The 22,555-nt window shown below is 39.3% G+C and overlaps 1 protein-coding gene across 2 annotated transcripts in view; it reads right to left on the bottom strand.

The window, feature by feature from the left end:
- Nucleotides 1-22,555, bottom strand: part of LOC136857582 (SH2 domain-containing protein 4A) — a 599,033-nt gene that overhangs the window by 8,757 nt on the left and 567,721 nt on the right. For both annotated transcript variants that reach the window (XM_067136357.2, XM_067136358.2), the window contains exons 4-8: nt 22,205-22,418; nt 19,963-20,119; nt 16,307-16,451; nt 9,882-10,027; nt 8,168-8,365 (exon numbers count right to left, since the gene is read on the bottom strand). In XM_067136357.2, coding sequence (XP_066992458.2) covers nt 8,168-8,365; nt 9,882-10,027; nt 16,307-16,451; nt 19,963-20,119; nt 22,205-22,418 — 860 coding nt within the window. The remainder of the gene's footprint in view (nt 1-8,167; nt 8,366-9,881; nt 10,028-16,306; nt 16,452-19,962; nt 20,120-22,204; nt 22,419-22,555) is intronic.

The raw sequence follows: 22,555 nt of genomic DNA, 5'->3' as shown, positions 1-22,555 counted from the left end.
GGAGTTTGGTGCGCAATAAGTGATCGCAGAATTATAGGGCCTAAATTTTTCTGTGGAATAATAAATGCTGATTGATATATAGACCTCATTCTCAGACCATTCTTTCAAGAGCTGACGGAAGAAGAAAGGAGTAATGATCACTTTATGGAAGATAATGCGACGGCACACACTGCTAATCGGTCAATGGAGGTAATACGGGAAGTTTTCGAAGATCGTGTGGTTAATTATCCCTCTAGATCCCTGTGATTGTTACTGTGTGGGATGCTGAGTGAAGAACCCTCACACAAGAGAACATTACATAAGTTATTTTGAACATCACACGGGCTGAGATTCGCTGAGTGTCTGGAAACCTATTTACGAGGTGTCAGGCGTGTTTGACAGCTGAGGGACAACATTTTGAACATCAAAAGTAATGCCAGGTAGGTTTTAAACTAATAGTTTCACTAGAAATGGATTTCCATAAGCGTGAATTGCCATGAGTAGCGGGGAGGAAAAGCGCGCATTATACTGGCTATTTAAACTTAAGAACTTCATTTTGGTCCGTATTGAATCTAGATTTACACTATAAATTGAGGATAATTATGTCCATCTGGCTAGCAATGGAGTGTCATTGCGCCAGTTGTGCCACGCTCTGAGTGGTGCTGCAGAGCGAGCCGAAAAAAAAAAGAAAAAAAACCTGTACTTATAAGTAGTCACTACAGCAAATGCACAATAAAACACTAGATAAATACAACTTAAAGGCAAACTGATTCTTTTTATAGGTATTCATTTTTCTTGTGCAAGAAAATATCAGATACATTTCTTTGTTTTACACTCACTGCATTGGGTATATATATACTCATCATCATCATCATCATCATCATCATCATCATCATCATCATCATCATCATCATCATCATCATCATTCTTCAGCTCCAGTTTCCTGGGTGTGGTGTACAAGCACTCGCCACTTCTTCCTGTTACAGTACAGTTTCTGTTTCTCTATGTACTCCCACTTGACATTTCTCTTGCAGACCTCCAATTTTGTTGTGTCTATCCATTGATTCCTTGGCCTTCCTACTGGCCTCTCCCCTTTCAATGTTCTGTCAAAGTAATTCCTTGCTGTTCTTGTTCTGTCCATCCTCATAACATGTCCAAACCATTGTAGCTTGCTTCTTCCTAAAAAGTTCGATAACAGGTATTTTCCTGTTTACTTCATTTCTAATCTTGTCTTTCCTGGACTTTTGGTTCATTGTTCTGATGAATTTCATTACTGTTGACTGGATTTTACTATTAGCCTTGTTATATAGTGTACATGTTTTGAGTCCATAGGTGAAAATTGGAATGAAGTAACTATGAAACATGGTCAATTTTGCTTTCTGAGGTGTTTTATCATCCCAGAGTATATTTTTCACTTGAAAATAAAAATTAAGAAGCTTTCTAAGTCCTATTAAGTATTTTTTGTTTTACTGTGTTATCTTTCCCATGGTGTAAATCAGAAAGACCCATAACTAAAATAGCGAGAATGCAGGCGCGAGGAATCGAGAACGGCAAAGTTCTTTAAACATGGCGCCGGACTTGGAGGGGATCCTTGTCTGATACAGTTGTATGTGATGGAATTAATGTATATATTATGAACAGGAAATCTTAACAGTGAGATATGGACTACTATAACATTATAACAATTTAATTATGTATATAGTAATCATTTAGTATTAATTTAAGTATTCTGTATGTTTTAATTAACACATTATATTAGACGAAACCAAAGAAAATAAATAATTAATGTCACGGAAGAGTAAAACATCTAAGTCGTGACAGTACGCTGGTGGTGTCACGTATGTCGAAATGATCAAAACTATACTCTTTGGAGATATAATAGAAGGCTTAATAAGTAAAGATTTTTTACTTTATCATTTTGGCTATGTTAAAAAGAGAAAATAAATTACTGTTATTGTTAAATGCAGAACTTTTGATGTCAAAGATTCCAGCTTGAAAACTGAATAGAAAGATTGGGGATAACAGAGTAATAAATTGTAGTATATGAAAGTATAATGTAGGCTCATTCCATAAGAAGATTGTATATGTTGATTTGTAACCTGGTCCAAATTGACATGATGGAGTGCTAAAATGTAAAGGTGAGCCCCAAACTACATATCCCATGAAAATGAAGAGGAAATGTAAGCCATGTGCAACCTGGACCCTGGCCGCCAAGTCAGTAACCTATTAACATAACTATGTAAAATAATGTTGTTCTTGTCTTCTTTCTTTTGCTTTAGTAGATATAAGATGTGAAATATATAAAACCTTAGTTGTTGAAGTAGTTGAAGCGATGAACAGAGCAAACACATAATGTATTATTTCGAGTGATAATAACAATTATAATATTTCAGTGTATATTTATCCGAGTTTGGTTTCCTAAATTTGCCATTTCAATTAGCGTGTGTGTGATTATTCTATAGTGATATTTCAATCTTGGTAGTTTGAATAATAGATAATGTCATGAGTTATTGTGAACCATGTGGTGATTTTCGTGTGCGGTGTGAATTAATATACTTATTATTCACGTAGGCCTAATTTGGGATGTAGTAGTAACATAGGAGAAGTTGGTCAGTACACTTGATGGTACATGTTATTCCAGATGGAGTTTAAGGGATCGGAGCCTAGAACATGTCAATTTAATATGATTCAGGTTATAATCAGGTAAGTCACAACTGCGTCTTGTGTTTCATGTTGAATTGTCTTCGAAACATATTATATCGGTAAGTCATATGTGAAGTGTTGGATTATGATTAGTGTTTGGCATATATATAAGTTGGTCTTCATTTGAATGATATATTGAACATGATAATGTGCTAATGAATGCTGGTATTGATAGAAATGACAATTATTTTTATATTGGTAGCAACAGATTCTTTGAGATGTATCAAATGTATAGATTATATTTGAACTTGAACTATGTGCATTCAGATATGAAGCATGGTATTTGGGAGATGTTCTTGAATTTATGACATAGTTTAATCCTGAGTGGTTGATGATCCTCATTCTAGTCCCTGTGTTACGTTATACATATTTTGACACGCACATACATCCTAATGGGAGGAGCTACCCCATATGTTGCATTCATGTCCCACACAATAGAGGCCATGGGTATATGTACTCTTCATTTCTATACATATTGTGTAGCATGTTGATGGAACCGAGGTCATGAGTTATCATTGATAAGCTACCATCAGTCCAACTGTAGGGTCATTTACTTGTTAATCCCATACCATCTTATAATGTAGATGACACATTATTTGATTACTACCGCTGTATCTGAATCACAATATTTAATACTGAGATGAGGTCTGAGTGGCACCATCACTGTTTAATTAAATGGTGCACATAACTACAAGGACATTTATTTAATTATAGCTTAACTGTAGTTAAGTCATAGTGTGTGTATTTATTTATTTATTTATTTATTTATTTATTTATTTATTTATTTATTTATTTATTTACTTACTTACCGGTATTTAATTTGCCTAATATGATTTTATTTTCTCATTCTTGTTTCATGTTATTTTAATTATCATTTCATTTAATTACTTCTTTTTTTTTTTTTCTACGGGCTTTACGTCGCACCGACACAGATAGGTCTTATGGCGACGATGGGATAGGAAAGGCCTAGGAATTGGAAGGAAGCGGCCGTGCCCTTAATTAAGGTACAGCCCCAGCATTTGCCTGGTGTGAAAATGGGAAACCACGGAAAACCATCTTCAGGGCTGCCGATAGTGGGATTCGAACCTACTATCTCCCGGATGCAAGCTCACAGCCGCGCGCCTCTACACGCACGGCCAACTCGCCCGGTTTTAATTACTTCATTAGGGAGATATATACTCAGAGGTATGTGTGTGTACCATCATGTGTTTGGTCTTTGATGGGTATAGATGTCCTCAGGGCAAATGTTCATTATAATAGGTTAGATTAGATTCAGTTTCATTTATTTTTATTGCGGGAAGAATGTTATTAGATAAGATCTTGCTATGGAAACAAATCTGAATAATGGAAAGTTTATGTGATGTGGTAAGTGAGATATATAACAGGATAATTTTAAATCTGAAACAGTTTATGTTCATATGATAAAATAACTATATTTAAATTTACGAATTTCAACAGACATTATCTGATGTATGGATAGAAATTGAAAGAAAGCAAATTAAAGATTGATGTAAACTAGTGTTCGTATAACAGAACAATGATACTTGCTCAGCAATGCAATTGATTTTCCATTGCATTACATTGTAATAGACGTATAACATATTGTTCAGTAGAGTTGTGGATATCCTCCCCCATGGTCTGGTACCTTGACGTGGTGGGGAGGCTTGCGTGCCTCTGTGATCCCGAGAGCGATGCCGGCGGGAGCTTTGGCTCCTGGCAGGGTCACCCTTGCCGGTAAGGTCGAGGATGAGGGGCCAGATTAAATGACAGACCTTCAGCTGTAGGTCCTGAAGGAAGAAAATATTTGTCTCAGGGAGTAGGGAATGAGAACACCATCAGTCCTGAAGTCGCAGCATGGCAGGGGCAGAGGCCAAAAGAGGGCAGCCCCCTCACTGCCGTATAGGCACTGTGGGCCCATATCTCACATGCCCGAAATAACTCCCATGAAAAGTCAAAACGAGAGATACACCGGACTGCTGAACCCAATGGCAACATGGCGAGGAAAAAGGATTATGAGATGAGAGTTGTGGATATACTTGTGACCTCGTGTTGTGCAGTGGTTGCAGTCTCCATGCTGAAGTGATCGGCAATTGTCTAAATGACAGCTTTGTTGATGTTCTCGGAGCAAAGAGTTTTGTTTGTGATACTGTGATTAAGGTTATGTGTGTGTTAATTTGTAAATAGATGTGAATAAATAACTGTGCAAACTGACAGCGTTTTGTGTGCATCTTTGTGGATACTTTAACTGGCGACCGTAACAGGATGCAAAAATTTACGAGCAAATACGAGTGTAGTAGATCAAAATGCAAGTCATACTAGAGAATATGTCGCTGGAAAAAGGAGAAGATTCAAAAAAGGTTTTCATCAAAGTCAATGAAGATTCTGAGACAGAAGAAGAGGTAAATATTCCTAAAATGTGTTCTAACTTAACGACCATGATGTAGACACGTTAAAATGGAAACCTACAACCTGTTTTCCAGTCATTGACCGGATTAGGGATGTAATGAATGAATCATATATAGGCTATTAGTACGATGGGGTTGTGGCGACCATTGTCGGGTGTTATATTCAAAACCAAGTTCAGTAAATGGCATATATGGTATGTAATGGCATATATTGTTCTTTGTTTTTAATGTGTGTTTCAGAAAACCCTTTCTATTTGTTTTGACTTTCTGTCCTTCTTCTATACCCTACTATTCATTCCATCGGACCCTGTATAAAGTTCATAACACTCCCACATCCCTTTCCTGTGTGTGCGCGCGCTAGCGCGCGTCAGCATGCCAGCACCACTAGTGCAATATGGTAGTAAGACTTCTGTCCTCTTTGATCTAGTTCAATTCTGCTGTGCAATAATCCACATGCTGCCTTCTGAGAACAAGAACTGAATAACTGAATAACAATATACACAACTCAACCTTGAGATTGAAAATATGTCATGCAGAAATGGGGATTACTTTCAAATCAGGTTCATATAACTCAGCACACTATTATGTAATACAATTTTGTTTTGCTGGGACTTCTAAAAATCTATACTTAATTCACAACTACGTACAACTAGTGATGTATAAATCAGTTTCAACTGTACATTACATTTAGCAGATAAGCAAATTAACAAGGGATATTACAATTATAGCAATGATTAAGTTAATTTAAGCGAGCCTATGTGGCTCCTGCGACAGCACGCTGGTTTCTCACCGCTGAGTTCTGTGGTTCAAATCCCAGTCACTCCATGTGAGATTTGTGCTGGAAAAAGTGGAAGTGGTACAGGTTTTTCTATGGGTACTCTTATTTTCCACGTCATCTTTCATTCCAGCCACTCTCTTCAATATAATTTCATTTCATCTGTCAGTTATTAATCATTGCTCCAGAGGAGTGCGACAAGGTTTGGCAGCTGGAACAATTCCTATCCTTGCCACTAGATGGGGGCTTCATTCATTCCATTCCTGTCCCAGTCGAAGACTGGAAACAGGCTGTGGATTTTCATTCATTAAATTATGTTGACAAATGAAACACACTTCATATTTTCTTAATCCAGTAAGAAACCCCTTCAACAGTGTCACCAGAAAAATGGACATAGCTTACAGTTCTTTGGATATTTTGCATGGCCTAAGTTTCTCTGTGTTCACAAAACTTGGACTTCAGCCAGGACGGCGCCTATGTTTATGCAGGATTACTTTATGCTGTCCAACAGTATGCCATTATTTGTTGAGTGACATTTACACTTTCCAGTTAGTTTTATGATCCACAGTAGAGGATTCTTTGGCTTCCATTCACATTGGTAGATATTTACTTAGTAACTAACTAACTAAAAGCAAAGTAAAGTCACCTCTGTACAGGCCATGAAGGCCCTTGGAGAGGTGGAAGGTAAAGGCTTCCACTATCCGTAACCTCGGCACTTGATGAGATGAAGTGGTTAGCTCTACGCCCGGCCGCCTTTGCCCCCAGGAATTAACCTGGTATTCATTTTTGGTAGAGGCTAAGTGAACCTCACGGTCATGTGCACCTCTGGAAGTGGAAATCTCGTTTCTTAAATTTTACAATTTCCTGACGGGGATTCGAACCCACGTCCTTCCGGGCGAACCGAGCGCAACTTTACCGCCTCGGCCAGGCAGCCCCACAACTAACTAACTGGAAGCATCAAATACATAACAAGCTTGTACTTGTTGTTTGAGTCATCAGTCTATAGACTGGTTTGATGCAGCTCTCCATGTCACACTATCCTATGCTAATCTATTCATTTCTATTTAACTACTACATCCTACACCTGCTGTATTCTGCTTGTCATATTCATACCTTGGTCTCCCCCTACCATTCTTAATGCCTACACTTCTCTCAAAAACCAACCGAGTAAGTCTAGGGTATCCCAAGATGTGTCCTATCATTCTATCTCTTCTTTTTTGTCAAATTCAGCCAAATTGATCTCCTCTCACCAATTTGATTAAATTTCTATTCATTAGTGATTCAATCTATCCATCACATGTACGGCATGTTTCTGTAACACCACATTTCAAAAGCTTCTATTCTCTTTCTTACTGAGCTAGGTATCGTCCATGTTTCACTTCCATTCAATGCCATGTGCCAAACGAAAGCCTTCAAAAACATCTTTCTAATTCCTATATCAGTGTTTGAAATAAGCAAATTACTTTTCTTGTGCTCGTCTGCATTTTATGTCCTCCTTACTTCTGCCATCATTAGTTATTCTACTACTCAAGTAACAATATTCATCCTTTCAGACTTCATTTCCTAATCTTATATTTCCTGCATCACCTGACTTTGTTCGACTGCACTCTATTACTTTTGTTTTGGACTTATTTATTTTCATCTTGTACTCCATCCCCAAGACTCTGTCCATACCATTCAGCAATTTCTCCAGATCTTCTGCAGTCTCAGATAAAATAAGAACATCATTGGCAAATCTCAGGGTTTTGATTTCCTTTTTTACAATTGCCTTTACATCGCAGCGACACAGATAGGTCTTATGGCAACGATGGGAAAGTAAAGGATTAGGACTGGGAAGGAAGCGGCCATGGCCTTAATTGAGGTAAAACCCCAACATTTGCCTGGTGTGAAATTGGGAAACCACGGAAAACCATCCTCAGGGCTGTGGACAGAGGGGTTTGAACTCACTATCTCCCAAATGCAGGTTCACAACTGTGTGCCCCTAACCGCATGGCCAACTCACTCTGTTTTGATTTCCTCTCCTTAGATTGCAATTCCCTTTCCAAGTTTTTTTTTTTTTAATTTCCTTTACCACCTGTTCTATACAAACATTGAAAAGAACGGGGTATAAACTGCAGACTTACCTCACTCCTTTCTAGATTGCTGCTTCTTTTTCAAAGCCCTTGATTCTTATCACTGCAGACTTATATTTATACAGATTGTAACAAGCTTGTTAAGTGACAGTTAATCCTGAAGCTCCTGAAGTCCACCGTCCTGATGAGCAGAAATGAGTGCCTTGGAAGCTGAGAAGAAAAGAAAAACTTACCAAGTGTATCATGGCTGAGCTGGTTTGCTCCCAAAAATTGATAATGGCCATTTGAAGCATCGACTAAATAATGCTTGCAGCGGTCATTGTCTCGATAACTAATAGCATATCCCCAAATTCGTTCTGAGACTCGGACTAAGAAGCTGCACACTGGAGATTCCATCAGCAAAGCCTCGGCCTCTTGCCTCGTAATCAGACCTAATGAAAGACATTCCCGAAAATAAAAACAGCTCAACTTTATAACAAGAAAGGGTTTGACTAAGAATATTTAGAGTAAATAGCTGTTTCAATTTTCATCCAGAACAATTAAGATTAAATTGAAGCAGCATTGTCATACTAAAAGTCAAAAAGGAAGGAAAGGAAGAGAAAATCAGGCAATGTGACAACAACAACAACAACAACAACAACAACAACAACAACAATAATAATAATAATAATAATAATAATAATAATAATAATAATAATAATAATAATAATACAATATAATGCGGGTGGTAAATAAAAACAACTGGTAGCGTGAAATTCTCTGGCTAAGATTTATTAATAAAATAAGTAAGATATAAGTACATAATGTTAGAACATGTTTCAGTCTGTGGGAAGGTCTTCATTGATTGATTGATTGATTGATTGATTGATTGATTTTTTGCAGTATGCCTTGGTTAACTAGCAACAAGTCCATTGGTCTGCTTTGGTTAGGTCTTGCAAGTGAAAGACCATTGGTCTGTGTACTCATAGTCTTTGCATAAGTGTGTGTATTATATTTTCAGCACTGCACTGGCTGATAACTCTTTGGAGCATGCAAAATGTGTCCCCATGTTGCTTCACTGTTCGAGAGCTTTACTAGAATATTACCCGTAGTCTACCTGTGAATCACAGATTGACTTGTGTAGATATTCCAACGATAACACTCATAAGAATTGTAAAAAAAAAAAAAAAAAAAAAAAACACCAGTTCCAACTTGAAAATCTACTTTAAAAAAGAAGTGTACAGTAATTTCAATATTCATGAAATGTGCACAATTTAATATTGATCTGAAAAATATAGGCCTATACAAGTTTTGGATGATTTGAAGTCTACAATTTTTGACTAAAACAAACCATAGCTTCTGTCTGGTATCTTCAAAGTATGAAATAAAAACAAAGCATGGTTTTGTATCCAACGAGCAAAATCAAATTACCAACAGAAATGAAGCTTTTTACCTCCACAATCAAAAATTTCAAACTGATCGATATGCAATCTACTGTAGGAGATTGTTATCGATTCGAGAAGAAGACATAATCGCATCAGACAGTGCAATGCTGCCACATCATAAAGGGGGAATAACCAAAGTTGATCAGTTCTAGGGTTAAAGACTATTCAGAGTACCTTCAGAGTAGGTTATAGTCTCTACTTGGACTGGAGTTTTCTTCCTAAATCAAATAGGACTGTACCTTTCTATGTGATGTAATATGTATGTGTCTGTCATATCCTTGTTTAGAAAAGTCATGCTCCTTTCTATATTTTCCCCTTGAACTTTTAACCACATTGTCCTTCATTTGAAGCATCCAGCAATAATTTTTACTGATCCAGTCTGATTCATAGTCTATATACTGGTTTGTTATTTAATCAACAATATGTACCATAATCCTACAAATGCTTATTGTTACTTTCATTGTAACAATAAATCTTCACCATTCACATAAATGAACATAATTTTTAATCAGGATGGTCTTACCATGAAACCAAGGAGCAACTTTACTGCTGTCTGGGTCCATCCCTGCTCTTCTAGCAACTTCACTGGAACGGAACCATTCAATGACTGCCTCTTTGCTGGGAGGTTTGGCTGTCTGACTGTCTATCACAGATGTGGGAAGTGTTGGACTGAAATAATTACAAGTTATACAGATGAATTTCCATAGATATTGATATTAGACTTAAGAAAAAATGGATAAAGAACAGTAATAGCAGAAAAGCAATTACTGACTCAAATCATATCACTACATAGAAGAGTAAATAAGTTGAAGTCATTGTAATATGCAATGTTCAGTGATGAAGATCAAAAAACCTGATGAGCAAAATACATTGCTGAAAGAATGATCTTGCTTACACACTGTCGGAAAAAACACATGCAAGATCCTCAAAGACAAGGTCATTTTATTCACAAGTGATGTGACAGGTAGTTCAACATTGCAGGATGATTACAAATTCAGACCAAATGAAATACATAGGGTACAGTAAAGGGTACCCAAACAGTCGCATCAATACACAGTGTACCCCTGTCTGGCAGCAATGCAGGTGTGTATTTGTGCATGCAAAACAATCAAAGTTGTCGAATTGCATCCTGTGATGGAGTATCCCAAGCACCTTGCACCTTTTGATGCAATTCGGAATGGTTTTTGCAGGCTCTGGAGAATACATAAGTTCCCGCTTCATCATGTCCAATGTGTGTTCAACTGGCAAGAGATTCGGTGATCTTTCTGATTAGGGTAGCTGTAGTACACCACGTAGAGATGTTGCATCACAGCAGCTTTATATGGACTTGCATTGTCCTGCTGAAGAAGCACATCACCTTCTTGGCAAAGAAATGGCAGTGGCACGGGGACAACAACCTTTGCAATGTAGCGAGCACTGAAACACCAGTTGTGACTGCGAGTTGTAACTGATGGCCCTCCATACCATGAAGCCTGGGGTGGGACTTGGGTGCTGTGGGGGGGGATGCATTCTGGAACAGGCTGCTCACCAGGTCTATGCCGTACATGTGTACATTCATCACTTGCATACAGACAGAACCTACTCTCGTCACTGAAGACAACAGAGTGCCATTCCCCTCTCCAGTTGACCCTTTCACATCACCAGAGCAGCCGTGCTTGGCGGTGTCATGGTGTCAGTGGTAGCCTGGTCAGAGACACAGCATGATTGCAATCTTGCTGCAAATAGATGGTTCCTAATAATCCTTGGTGACACAGCAGGTCCACCATGTGACCGGATTTTGTTCCTGGATGATGTTCAGTCGACCACTGTTGCTCGCACAATACATCGATCTTGTCCAGAGTCTGGTCTATGGATGTGGAAATGTTCCACAAACCACTGCTAAAGGCAGCGATACACCACCAATACACTGTGCCCAACATGTGCAGCAATCCATCGATACATCTATCCAGCTTTCCGCAGGCCCACAATGCGACCCCATTCAAATGACTTAAGTTGCTCAACAGGAGCACGTACTCGTTGGCAGGGCATGGTTGTACCCTAGAGTGAATGTTACAAACACTGTTCACTTCTAGCCTCAGCGTAGTTACTGCCTGCAAAGTCAAAACAGAGTGTGCATGGACAGACCTCCTGAGCGCCATCCGATCACCGATGTCCGTGACAAATGAATCACTAACACAACAACCCCTCAGTTTGCACACATTATACCCTGGTGCCACTGAATGCAGTCGTTAAGGATGTTGCATGTTTTTCCTGGCAGTGTATTACTCAGAAAGGAAATTCATTGTATTTTATCAGGAAACCACTGATATCAATCTTTTAATATTGAAATGCAGTTCATTAACTGATACTGCTTCCGCTATGAACTGCTTGTACAGTGTCAGCCTTCAGATTGCAGGTTTAAACCTAACAGAAAAAGATGGATTACTGAATGGCAGGAAAAGGTCCACCTGATGTCAACATGTAAAATTTCTCTTTTGACACATTTGGTGTTTTCCTAGCAAAATCAATTAAACACTCTGCAATTGGTTGCCCAATAGGGTTCTGGTTTCTCTGCCATCATGCATTGGTCATGCTAAACAATGTGCTCTTTCTTTGGATCTGCCTTGTCAATACTTAACAAGTACAGTGTTTATTTATTGTCTATATTAAAATGTTTTGAAAACATAAATTCTCTTCTTCAGCTCATAATTTAAAATCACTTAGCATTTTCTTATATTTATGAATGATATAGGATCACTAAAATTGTAGGACAATTGTCTCAATTTACTGACGACACTAACGTGCTTTACAGGGACACTTGTCTGCTGCATCCTTGAGGTATCGTCTGTAGAAATTAACGGTAGCTAAGAATACATGAAGGTCATGAACTGTCTGTGATTGTTTGTAGTCAACAATCGCTTTCACTTTATCCGGTAAGGGTCTGGAGCCTTCTGTGGTGATTAAATGTCCCAAAAATTCCAATTGCTCTACACCAAGTACAGAATTGGAAACATTAATTCGGAGGCCAAATTCATATAGCTTCTCAAACACAATCTTAAGATGCTCACGATGTTCCTCTACTGATGCTGAAGCAATTAGGCAGTCCTCAAGATAAGGAACAATAAAGTCTAGGCCTCTAAATACCTCATTAATGAAACATCGGAAACTGCTTGGTGCATTGCGGAGTCCAAATGGCATTACATTAAATTCCTATAACCCGAACGGAGTAATAATAGCGGTTTTAGGTTTGTCTTCCTCTGCTACAGGGATTTGGAAATATGCCTTGAAGAGGTCAAGTTTGCTAAATATTTTCTTACCCCTCAAAATATGTTGAAAATCTTCAATTTGACGAATCAGATAACAGTCTGGGATAGTTTGTGCGTTCAGTCGTCTGTAATTACCACATGGTCAAAAAGTTCCATCCTTTTTTAGGACCAGTTGGAGAGGGCTAGCCTATTGTGACTTTGATGGTCAAATAATTCCGCCGTTTTGCATAAACTGGAATTCCTGTTTAGCGATGTGTAGCTTCCAAGGATCCAGCTGGTGACGGCTTGCAATATACTGGTTGCCCTTCAGTTGGGATGAAGTGTTGAATAGTGTGTTTGATTTGAGTAGGTAGTAAATTTGGTTTTGTTAAATCTGGATAACTGGATAACAGATCGGTAAATGCTCACGATGTTCCTCTACTGATGCTGAAGCAATTAGGCAGTCCTCAAGATAAGGAAAAATAAAGTCTAGGCCTCTAAATACCTCATTAATGAAACATTGGAAACTGCTTGGTGCATTGCGGAGTCCAAATGGCATTACATTAAATTCCTATAACCCGAACGGAGTAATAATAGCTAGGGGCTTTACGTCGCACCGACACAGATAGGTCTTATGGCGACGATGGGATAGGAAAGGCCTAGGAGTTGGAAGGAAGCGACCGTGGCCTTAATTAAGGTACAGTCCCAGCATTTGCCTGGTGTGAAAATGGGAAACCACGGAAAGCACTGACATTGTGCTAACAACATTATCAGCTGTGACAGGTGTTTCTTCACCCATGACAGAGAGTTTATTCTCGCCATCAGTTAACTGCTATTTATTTAATTCGATTAGTAAGTTGAACTTCTTCAGAAAATCAGCACCTTGCCAATTTTAGCTACTATGAAAGGCCACTGAAATTGTCGACACAGTCCCAAATCAATATTCAGTGTTCTAAGGCCATAAGTTGGGATTTCTGAGCCATTAGCTGCTAATAATTTAAAAACTGGGTCACGCTTCTGTTACTGGAAGTGACAGGAATTATTGAAACATCAGCTACACTATCCACTTGGAAGTTTGAACCTGTGTTTTCGTCATGTACAAATAAATGGGGTTTACAGCAATCCTTACTATTTTCAGTAGTGGAGCTTGTTGCCAACTCTACTACTGTTTGGAGTTTTCCAAATTTTCCACGAGCATGGAGGCTTGCATTTGTCAGGGAAGCACATATTAGCAAATCTGAAGTGGTGGTAACAGTACTTTCCATTTGGATTGTGCTTCTTTTTGCTTCAGTTTCAGCTCGAACTTCGACTGCGGGGCCTAAAAGTGTGCATTGAAGCTATCTGTTGCTCTAGGGTGGCTATCTGTGCAGAGAGTTTGATGATAGCGCCGTTACCTACGGACGCATCAGTACCGCTATTTTCTAGACTAAAGAATACTGCAGGGATTCATTTCAATGATTTTGTCGGCCATAATTGTGATTTTTTCCAAGTTTTCATCAGATACGATTAGAAAATTTTTGATAGAGTATGGTAATTTCCCAAGCGACAAGGTACAAAGCACTTTTTCGGAAACATCCACACCTGATAAGGACTGCATTTTTCTTAAAAACTGACTAGGTTTCAGATCGCCTAATTCTAGGCCTGTTACCAACCATTTTATTTGTTTATCTTCGCTTTCCCTGAAGATATTAAAAGGCGTTATTTTGCCGTGGAATATTTATTCAGTTCTGAACTTTTGATAATGTCCCAAATGTTTTCAAGATATTTAGATTCAAGTTGAGACATGAGGTAGTTAAATTTGGTGTCCTCTTAAGTAATTCTTGAGACAGAAAACTGAGCTTCCACTTGAAAAAAAATGATTTCCAGTTTTTCTATCCAGAAAGGAGGGATCTTGATGCTTACCTTGTTAGATTCACCCATCATGTGTCCTGAATGAGATTCATTTGCCGTCAGCGTACCCGATGTGTTGTTTTCATCCATTGTTCTTCACACTTACACTACATTTATGCACTTCGCGATGTTTACTACGCACTTCTGTCTCTGAATCATGTCAGGGTTATCAATTATATAGTGAAGTACACAAATTACATAGTGAAGTACACAACACACTGAATCCACCTTAGCTACACTTTAATTTTGCACCACAATTATTGTTATACACAAATATACAAAAACAGCTTACTCTTTGCATTTTTTCTGCCTTTCTCCCTCAGCAAAAATCACTTATTTTCAGTTTTGTTTTTTTTTGCTAGGGGCTTTACGTCGCACCGACACAGATAGGTCTTATGGCGACGATGGGATAGGAAAGGCCTAGGAGTTGGAAGGAAGCGACCGTGGCCTTAATTAAGGTAATTGCCTGGTGTGAAAATGGGAAGCCACGGAAAACCATCTTCAGGGCTGCCGATAGTGGGATTCGAACCTACTATCTCCCGGATGCAAGCTCACAGCCGCGCGCCTCTACGCGCACGGCCAACTCGCCCGGTATTTTCAGTTTTTAGTTCAGCCAAGTCCACTAGGGGGCGGCCTACAGATTGACAAGTGTTGTCACTAGAACTGACCGCATCAAAAATGAGAAAATCAGAGGAACAATGAAAGTGACAGAAGTATCTAAGAAAGTACAGGAGAGAAGACTGCTATGGTATAGACACATTATGCGAAGGGATAAAAGCTACGTAGGGAGGAGAGTTATGGATATGACTGTGGATGGAACTAGAAATAGAGATAGACAATGTATGAGATGATCTGAAGGAGAAGAAATTAGGGGAAGATGATGTGTGGGATAGGATAAAGTGGAAAATATGATAGTATTGACAAGGCGGATCCAAGGAAAGAGCACATATGGTCAAAATTTTAGATGGGTCATGCTAGAGGAACTGTATCTATCGAGAGCAGGGTATGTGGGTTTAAAGACACAAGAATGGCCACATTTCCATCTCTTTGGTCTCAGGATTATATAACATCTATGAGAGAAAAAGCTGTAATTTGGAGAGACAATAGCTGTTGTTCATGGATATCATATTTTCAGTTGCCAAAAGCTTTTTCTCAATGAAGCAGTCAAAGATAGTTTGTTGTTGGTCAAGACAGTTTTGAACTAACACTTGGATAGACACTAGCATATCCCACATTGAAAATGAAAATCCACAGCCTGTGTCCAGTCATTTGATTGGGTCAGGAATGGAATGTTGAAGTCCCCATCTAGCGGTTAGGATAGAAACTGTGCCAGCTGCTGAAGCCTGTCGCCCTCCTCTGAGGCAATGATTAATGAATGACAGATGAAATGAATTGATATTGGAAAGTGTTGCCGGAATACAAAAATGACAGGGAAAGCTGGAGTATCTGGAGAAAAACCTATCCCACTTCTGCTTTGTCCAGCACAAATCTCACATGGAGTGACCAGAATTTGAACCAAGGAACCCAGCGGTGAGAGACTGGCGCGCTACCGCGTGAGCCATGGAGGCTCAGCACATTCCTACTATCAACAGAAATGACAGATGTTTCCAAAGATGGACATTTTCAGCATCAATGTGCTAAGTGTGTCTCTGCGATGTATTGGCCATTCTGGCAGAAACGGTTAATGTATCTATGGAGAGAGCAAGGGATCTAGGCTTGAGTGCTAAGGATGGTCCCATTTTCAGCTCCATAATCTTAAGATCATATAATATCTATGAGAGAGATGGCTATGGTTTGGAGAGACAATAGGAACAGTATCAATAACATACTCTACCTCAGAGTAATATCTGAATTCCTATTGGGAGAAAGGTTGTTCTGTGCCTCCACCTCCAAGTCCAGGACAGATGTACGACGGTGCTCTTCTCGAGCTCGACGGGCGATTTCACGGATCTGGAACTCAGCTTCTTTGGCCTTGCGCTCTGTAATCAAATCATCCACATGCCATATACAGTATTAAATGTAAAACTACATGGATACATTGCTTAAATCGGAATTTACAGTTAAACACACTGATCATTTCATATGACATTGTTCTTCGAATATTCTTCAGAAGATGATTTGTAGCACTTCATCTATTGTCTACAACCTGTAGCAATAGAAATATTTGCAGAGCAGACTGAAGTAATGCTCTTCTGTAGCAATGAACCAGTACAAACACCCAAACCCCATGGCACTACAGCCCTGATGGCCCATCAAGTAACCACTGCTCAAGTCTGAAGGCCTGCTGATTATGAAGTGACACATGGACAGCACAAAAAATCCTCTCAATTACAACTTATGAATTTCATGTTTATTCTGTATTGACAATATAATGTACAGAGATTCAGTTCTTATAAAAGAATATTATTAATAGGTCCACCTGTTCAATACTTATTGTGTTGATTATAATACAAGTTCATTAAAACATTAGGACATTTCGGCCTATCATATTTGGCCATCTTCAGCTGCAACCAAAATACTTTAAACACTTTAAAAAGTTAAATGTCATTACAGAGACATATATATAAAACAAACATATTAAAACTACACATAGATTTCTTTACAGATGTTGCTTTACTGATTTGTGAGGTAGAGAATGCGCTAGTAAATTATTCCTTGCTAATCAAATGACACATTGTAAAGAAGTCACCCTAATAAATTTTTAGTATATTTCAACTGTTGAATGAATGAAAATCCCTGTGCCTGTTCTCAAAGTTCAGTTTCCTCTCCTCGTCCCATGAACATAACACATGATAGACTTCTTGCATTGCTCATCAACACATAACCACTCCTTTCAATTGTCTGGTGCAAGTCTATGGATTTTCTTTCCAGTTAGTGTTAGGAATTGTGCTTCTTTAACCTAGTTTAAGTAGTTCCTCCAGTTAGTTTAACACTTTCAACACTATGCCCGTGCGGGAAACAGGCGCACTGCTTTCCTGATTGTGGATGGCGCCTGTATCCAGGTGTGATTTTCGAACATGTTTATAGGTAGCTGCACACAATCCATATGGTTTCCGTCCCTTGCTTGGAGATATTAGTTTATCTAGTGTTCACTAGAATGCAGCAGTTATCAGGAAGTTCAAACTGAAACAATAAAAAGGGTAGTTTTTCCTTACCGTGACCTCTACCGAAGCACTCGATGTGCCGGGTGCACCAAATCTGTCACACTGTCAGCTGTGTTACTGTACAAACATGTCCTCATGCCGGCTCAATAATACTGATATCTTGGATATTTTATCCGTAGAAGCGGGTTCAGAAATAGATGGCAGTGATGAAGACACCACTTACGAAAAAGATAACATACCAAGCGATTTCCAGGCAAGATTTTTATTTGCAACATCACTTTCAAATGCAAATTTTAGCTGCATTATTTTACTCCACCGATCAAGATTGCCGTCCGGTTAGGGGAGCGCAGCTGTAAGCTTGCATCCAGGAGATAGTGGGTTCGAACTCTGCTGTCGGCAGCCCTGAAGATGGTTTTCCATGGTTTCCCATTTTCATGCCAGGCAAATGCCAGGCTGTACCTTAATTAAGGCCACAGCCGCTTCCTTCCCACTCCTAGGCCTTTCCTATCCCATTGTTGCCATAAGACCTACCTGTTTCGGTGCAACGTAAAGCAAATTGTAAAAAAAAAAAAAAAAAAAGTATTTTACTCCAAACACAAATGATAGAAATACTTCACTTCTTGAGAAATTTGGGTTTATTTTTTGTTTAGATGAAGAGACGCAGGCAGATAATTCACTTGTACCATGAAAATAAAATAAATTATGTTGTAAGGAATGCAAAGTTGGATTGTGCATAGCCCAATGTTTTCAGGGGTACTATACCAAAATAAACTGTTCCTAAATAGGTAAATCTTGTATTTCAAATATAATTGTGTTTATTTGTTGGTTAAGTAGCCACATTAAAGGATTCATTTTTATTTTGTTTGAGGAGGCTCATAGGTGTAACTTGAATGTAACAGATTTTTCTGTACATTTGTCCATGGTTTTTCATAAGACTAGTATAATTAGACAAACACTGACTGAGCAAACGTCATGGGATAGTAGAGCACTGATGTGCAGGTGTGTTGTCTGCGCACCACACGCACCCTGTGCCAGCGGCAGTTGTATAGGAGACCTTGTGAGCAGTGGCTGTGCATGTGACATGTGTAACATGGAACGTCGTCGTGAGCTGACACCGTTTGAATGGGGTATGGTGGTCGGTGCCCGGCGGATGGGAAGTGCGATTTCGGAAGTGGTGCGGGAATTTGGCTTCACACGGTCAACGGTGTTCAGGGTGTATTGTGAATGGTTGAATGCAGGTGTCACCGTCCACAACAGGCGAACGACCGGCCGTCCAGCCATCCTCGATGACCGTGACCGGCAACGTCTGAGACAGATTGTCAATAGTGACAGACGGGCAACCGTGCAACAAATCATGGCTCAATTCAACACAGGCCATGCTAGACACGTCTCCCACTGGACAATCTGTAGGAACATGGGTTCTATGGGGTATGGGAGCCGGCGCCGCACACGGGTGCCACTGTTAACCCAACATCATCGGGCACAACGACGCACATTTGTAGCCAGTCACCAGGGATGGACACTGGAACAATGGCGTAATGTGATATCGTCGGACGAATCACGATTTCAACTGCACCATGCCGATGGGAGGCACCGTGTATGGCGCAGACCACATGAAGCGATGGATCCCGCCTGCTTCGAAGGTGTGGTCCAGGGCGCTGGTGTCTCTGTTATGGTCTGGGGTGCATTTTCCTGGTATGGAATGGGCCCCCTAGTTGTTCTGGAAGATACTTTGAATAGTACGTGGTATGTTGAGCTGCTCGGAGACCATCTCCACCCATTTTTGGCCTTCCAGTGCTCAGACGGTTCTGTGGTGTTTCAAGATGATAACGTACTGCCACATCGCTCCCACGTCACCCAGGAATGGTTCCAGGAACATGCAGTGGAGGTCCAACGACTGCCATGGCCACCCAGGAGCCCCGATATGAACCCTATCAAGCATATCTGGGACGTCCCGGAACACAGGCTCCGTGCCATGGATCCAGCACTGGCGGCCACTCTGCAAACGATTTGGTGTCAGCTGCGTCCAGAGGACTACCAGGGACTTGTCGACTCACTTCCACGGTGTCTCACTGCAGTTTGCAGGGCCAGAGGAGGCCCCACATGCTAACAGGTGACTATCCCATGACATTTGCTAAGTCAGTGTATACTTGCTGACTGACATCTTCATTTTGGATGGCCGACACCTTCATATATTACAAAAATCAGGTACTTACTAGGTTTTGCTGTTGTGTAATGATGGGTTAAAATTCATGTAAAAGGCCCACTTCATTGCCAGAGCTCATGTTAAAATATAGTAGTGCTGAAGTGTTAATTAAACCCTCTATGTTTGGATTAGTGATAAATGGGTGACATACTACATGATCCTCCACAATACTTTACCCACCTTGTTCTCTCCACAACTGATCCTGTTTACGTTCTGCCTCCTCTGCCTCTCTAGCAACTTCCATGTGTTTCTTTTGCAGCCGTCTGAATATTTCTGATGTTCGCTCTTCCATCACCCTCTTCTCCCACAGTGCTACTCGTTGTGATACTTTCTTGGGCTGAAATATAACACAGTAAATCAGTCACAATGTGTTTTCTAAAGCTAGAACACTATATCCAATAAATACATTTTACAAAAATTGAATAGAACAAAAGGACAAATTCTACAAAATTAAGATTTCTTCCACATTGTCTACAAGGAATTAAATTCTTTCGAAAATAGATTTGGCCCTCTCCTCATAAATTCCAGTTTTTCTACATCCATTTCTTCTTGGACTACAGCGAGCTGATTTCTGTTTCCTAACTTCAGTAAATGACGGGCCATCGTGACAGATTTTCAATATTGTGGGATCGATCAATCAATCAATCAATCAATCAATCAATCAATCAATCAATCAATCAATCAATCAATCAATCAATCAATCAATCAATCAATCAATCAATCACTCTCTGCATTTATGGCAGTTGCTCAGGCAGCAGATTCCTTATCTGTTGTTTACCTAGCCTTTTTTTAAATAATTGCAAAGAAATTTATTGAACATCTCCCTTGGTAAATTATTCCAATCCCTAACTCCCCTTCCTATAAATGAATATTTTCCCCAATTTGTCCTCTTGAATTCCAACTGTATCTTCCTATTGTGATCTTTCCTACTTTTAAAGACACCACTCAACTTATTCGTCTACTAATGTCATTCCACGCCATCTCTCCACTGACAGCTTGGAACTCAACATCTTTATCAACATACCACTTAGTCGAGCAGCTCGTCTCCTTTCTCCCAAGTCTTCCCAGCCCAAACTTTGCAACATTTTTGTAACACTACTCTTTTGTCGGAAATCACCCAGGACTAATCGAGCTGCTTTTCTTTGGTTTTTTTCCAGTTCTTGAATCAGGTAACCCTGGTGAGGGTCCCATACACTGGAACCATACTCTAGTTGGGGTCTTACCAGAGACTTATATGCCCTCTCCTTTACATTCTTACTACAACCCCTGAACATCTTCATAACCATGTGCAGAAATCTGTACCTTTTATTTACAATCCCATTTATGTGATTACCCCAATGAAGATCTTTCCTTATATTAACACCTAGGCACTTACAGTGATCCCCATAAGAAACTTTCACCCCATCAACGTAGTAATTAAAACTGGGAGGAATTTTCCTATTTGTGAAACTCGCAACCTGACTTTTATTCCCATGTATGGTCATATTGTATATAACTTGTGACAGACGAATGCTACCACTGTATGCGATATTTAAAAGAAAAAATACAGGATGAGAAGAAAATCAGACAAACACAGGAAAGTTGGAGACACAAAAGAAAATAATGGCAAAGTACTAGAAACACTGGACAAAAACAAAACAAGAATTTAAAAATAATTCTCAATAGAAGAGTGGCAGAGAATAATTTATACTTTTGTAGTAGGTTGATATTTTCTCTTAAATTTTTGACACATGTTTCCTTCTATTATAAAACACTCTTCTGGTTGAAATTTGTTTAGTACATGAAGAGGTCCATGGCTTCACCGACGGTGGAACAAGACAAACAGACATGATCGCCTTCAAATCCAGGAGCAAAAATGTCTCATTCTCAACCCAACAGTCAAATTTGAAGCACATGCACAACAGCCCTTGAAATCAATGAAGAATAAAAGAGGACATGTTCACCAACCATTTCATATTACCTCAATAAGTACAACCTTGAGAACATTGAGGTCATAGGGTTCATGCTGGGTGCAAGGGGCACCATTCCTAAACTACTAGTCACCTACTTATGATGCTTTGGTCTGCCAAATAAGACAATTGTGAGCTGGGGCATACATACATCGAAAACCTCAATATTAATCTTGAGGCATCACCTCTACGCTCCACCCCCTTAATTAAATCAATTAAAATAATTTATCTGATGCTTCTTTGTGACTAAGTAGGCCCTATTGTTTTCTCTACATTATCAATAGAATTATTGTAATTAGATTAGATATTAAATTTATATTGTATGATATTATTTGTTGGTTTGGCAACCTCAGTCATTTAAGGAAGAAGAAGAAGAAGAAGAAGAAGAAGAAGAAGAAGAAGAAGAAGAAGAAGAAGAAGAAGAAGAAGAAGAAGAAGAAGAAGAAGAAGAAGAAGAAGAAAAACTGTGTTACCATGTTTAGTGAAATCTCTTGCAGGATATCCCTCTTGTCAGACAAACTGTTGATCTTATTGTTCGTCTCTGTCTGGACCTTCATCTTCTCCCTGAGCTCATCCACTGAGCAGTAGATATCCATATCCTCATCTTTCTGTTGTGCCGCCTCCATTGCCTCTATTTGCTTCTGATTCAGGTCTAGTAACTCACTCAACTCTGCCTCCATGGACTTCCTGAGAACACAGAAAATAATTTTCAATACACAATTTTTAATGCTTGTTCTGTTTGTTGAGTCATGTTTCTGAAATATTTCCGTAGCATAAAATATATATATGATAACCATATACTAACTTAACCACATATTATATTT

This window comes from Anabrus simplex, chromosome 1 (assembly GCF_040414725.1).
Source record: "Anabrus simplex isolate iqAnaSimp1 chromosome 1, ASM4041472v1, whole genome shotgun sequence".
Taxonomy (NCBI): domain Eukaryota; kingdom Metazoa; phylum Arthropoda; class Insecta; order Orthoptera; family Tettigoniidae; genus Anabrus; species Anabrus simplex.
The sequence above is the reverse complement of the archived record's forward strand: the minus strand, read 5'-3'. Positions and strand labels throughout refer to the sequence as shown.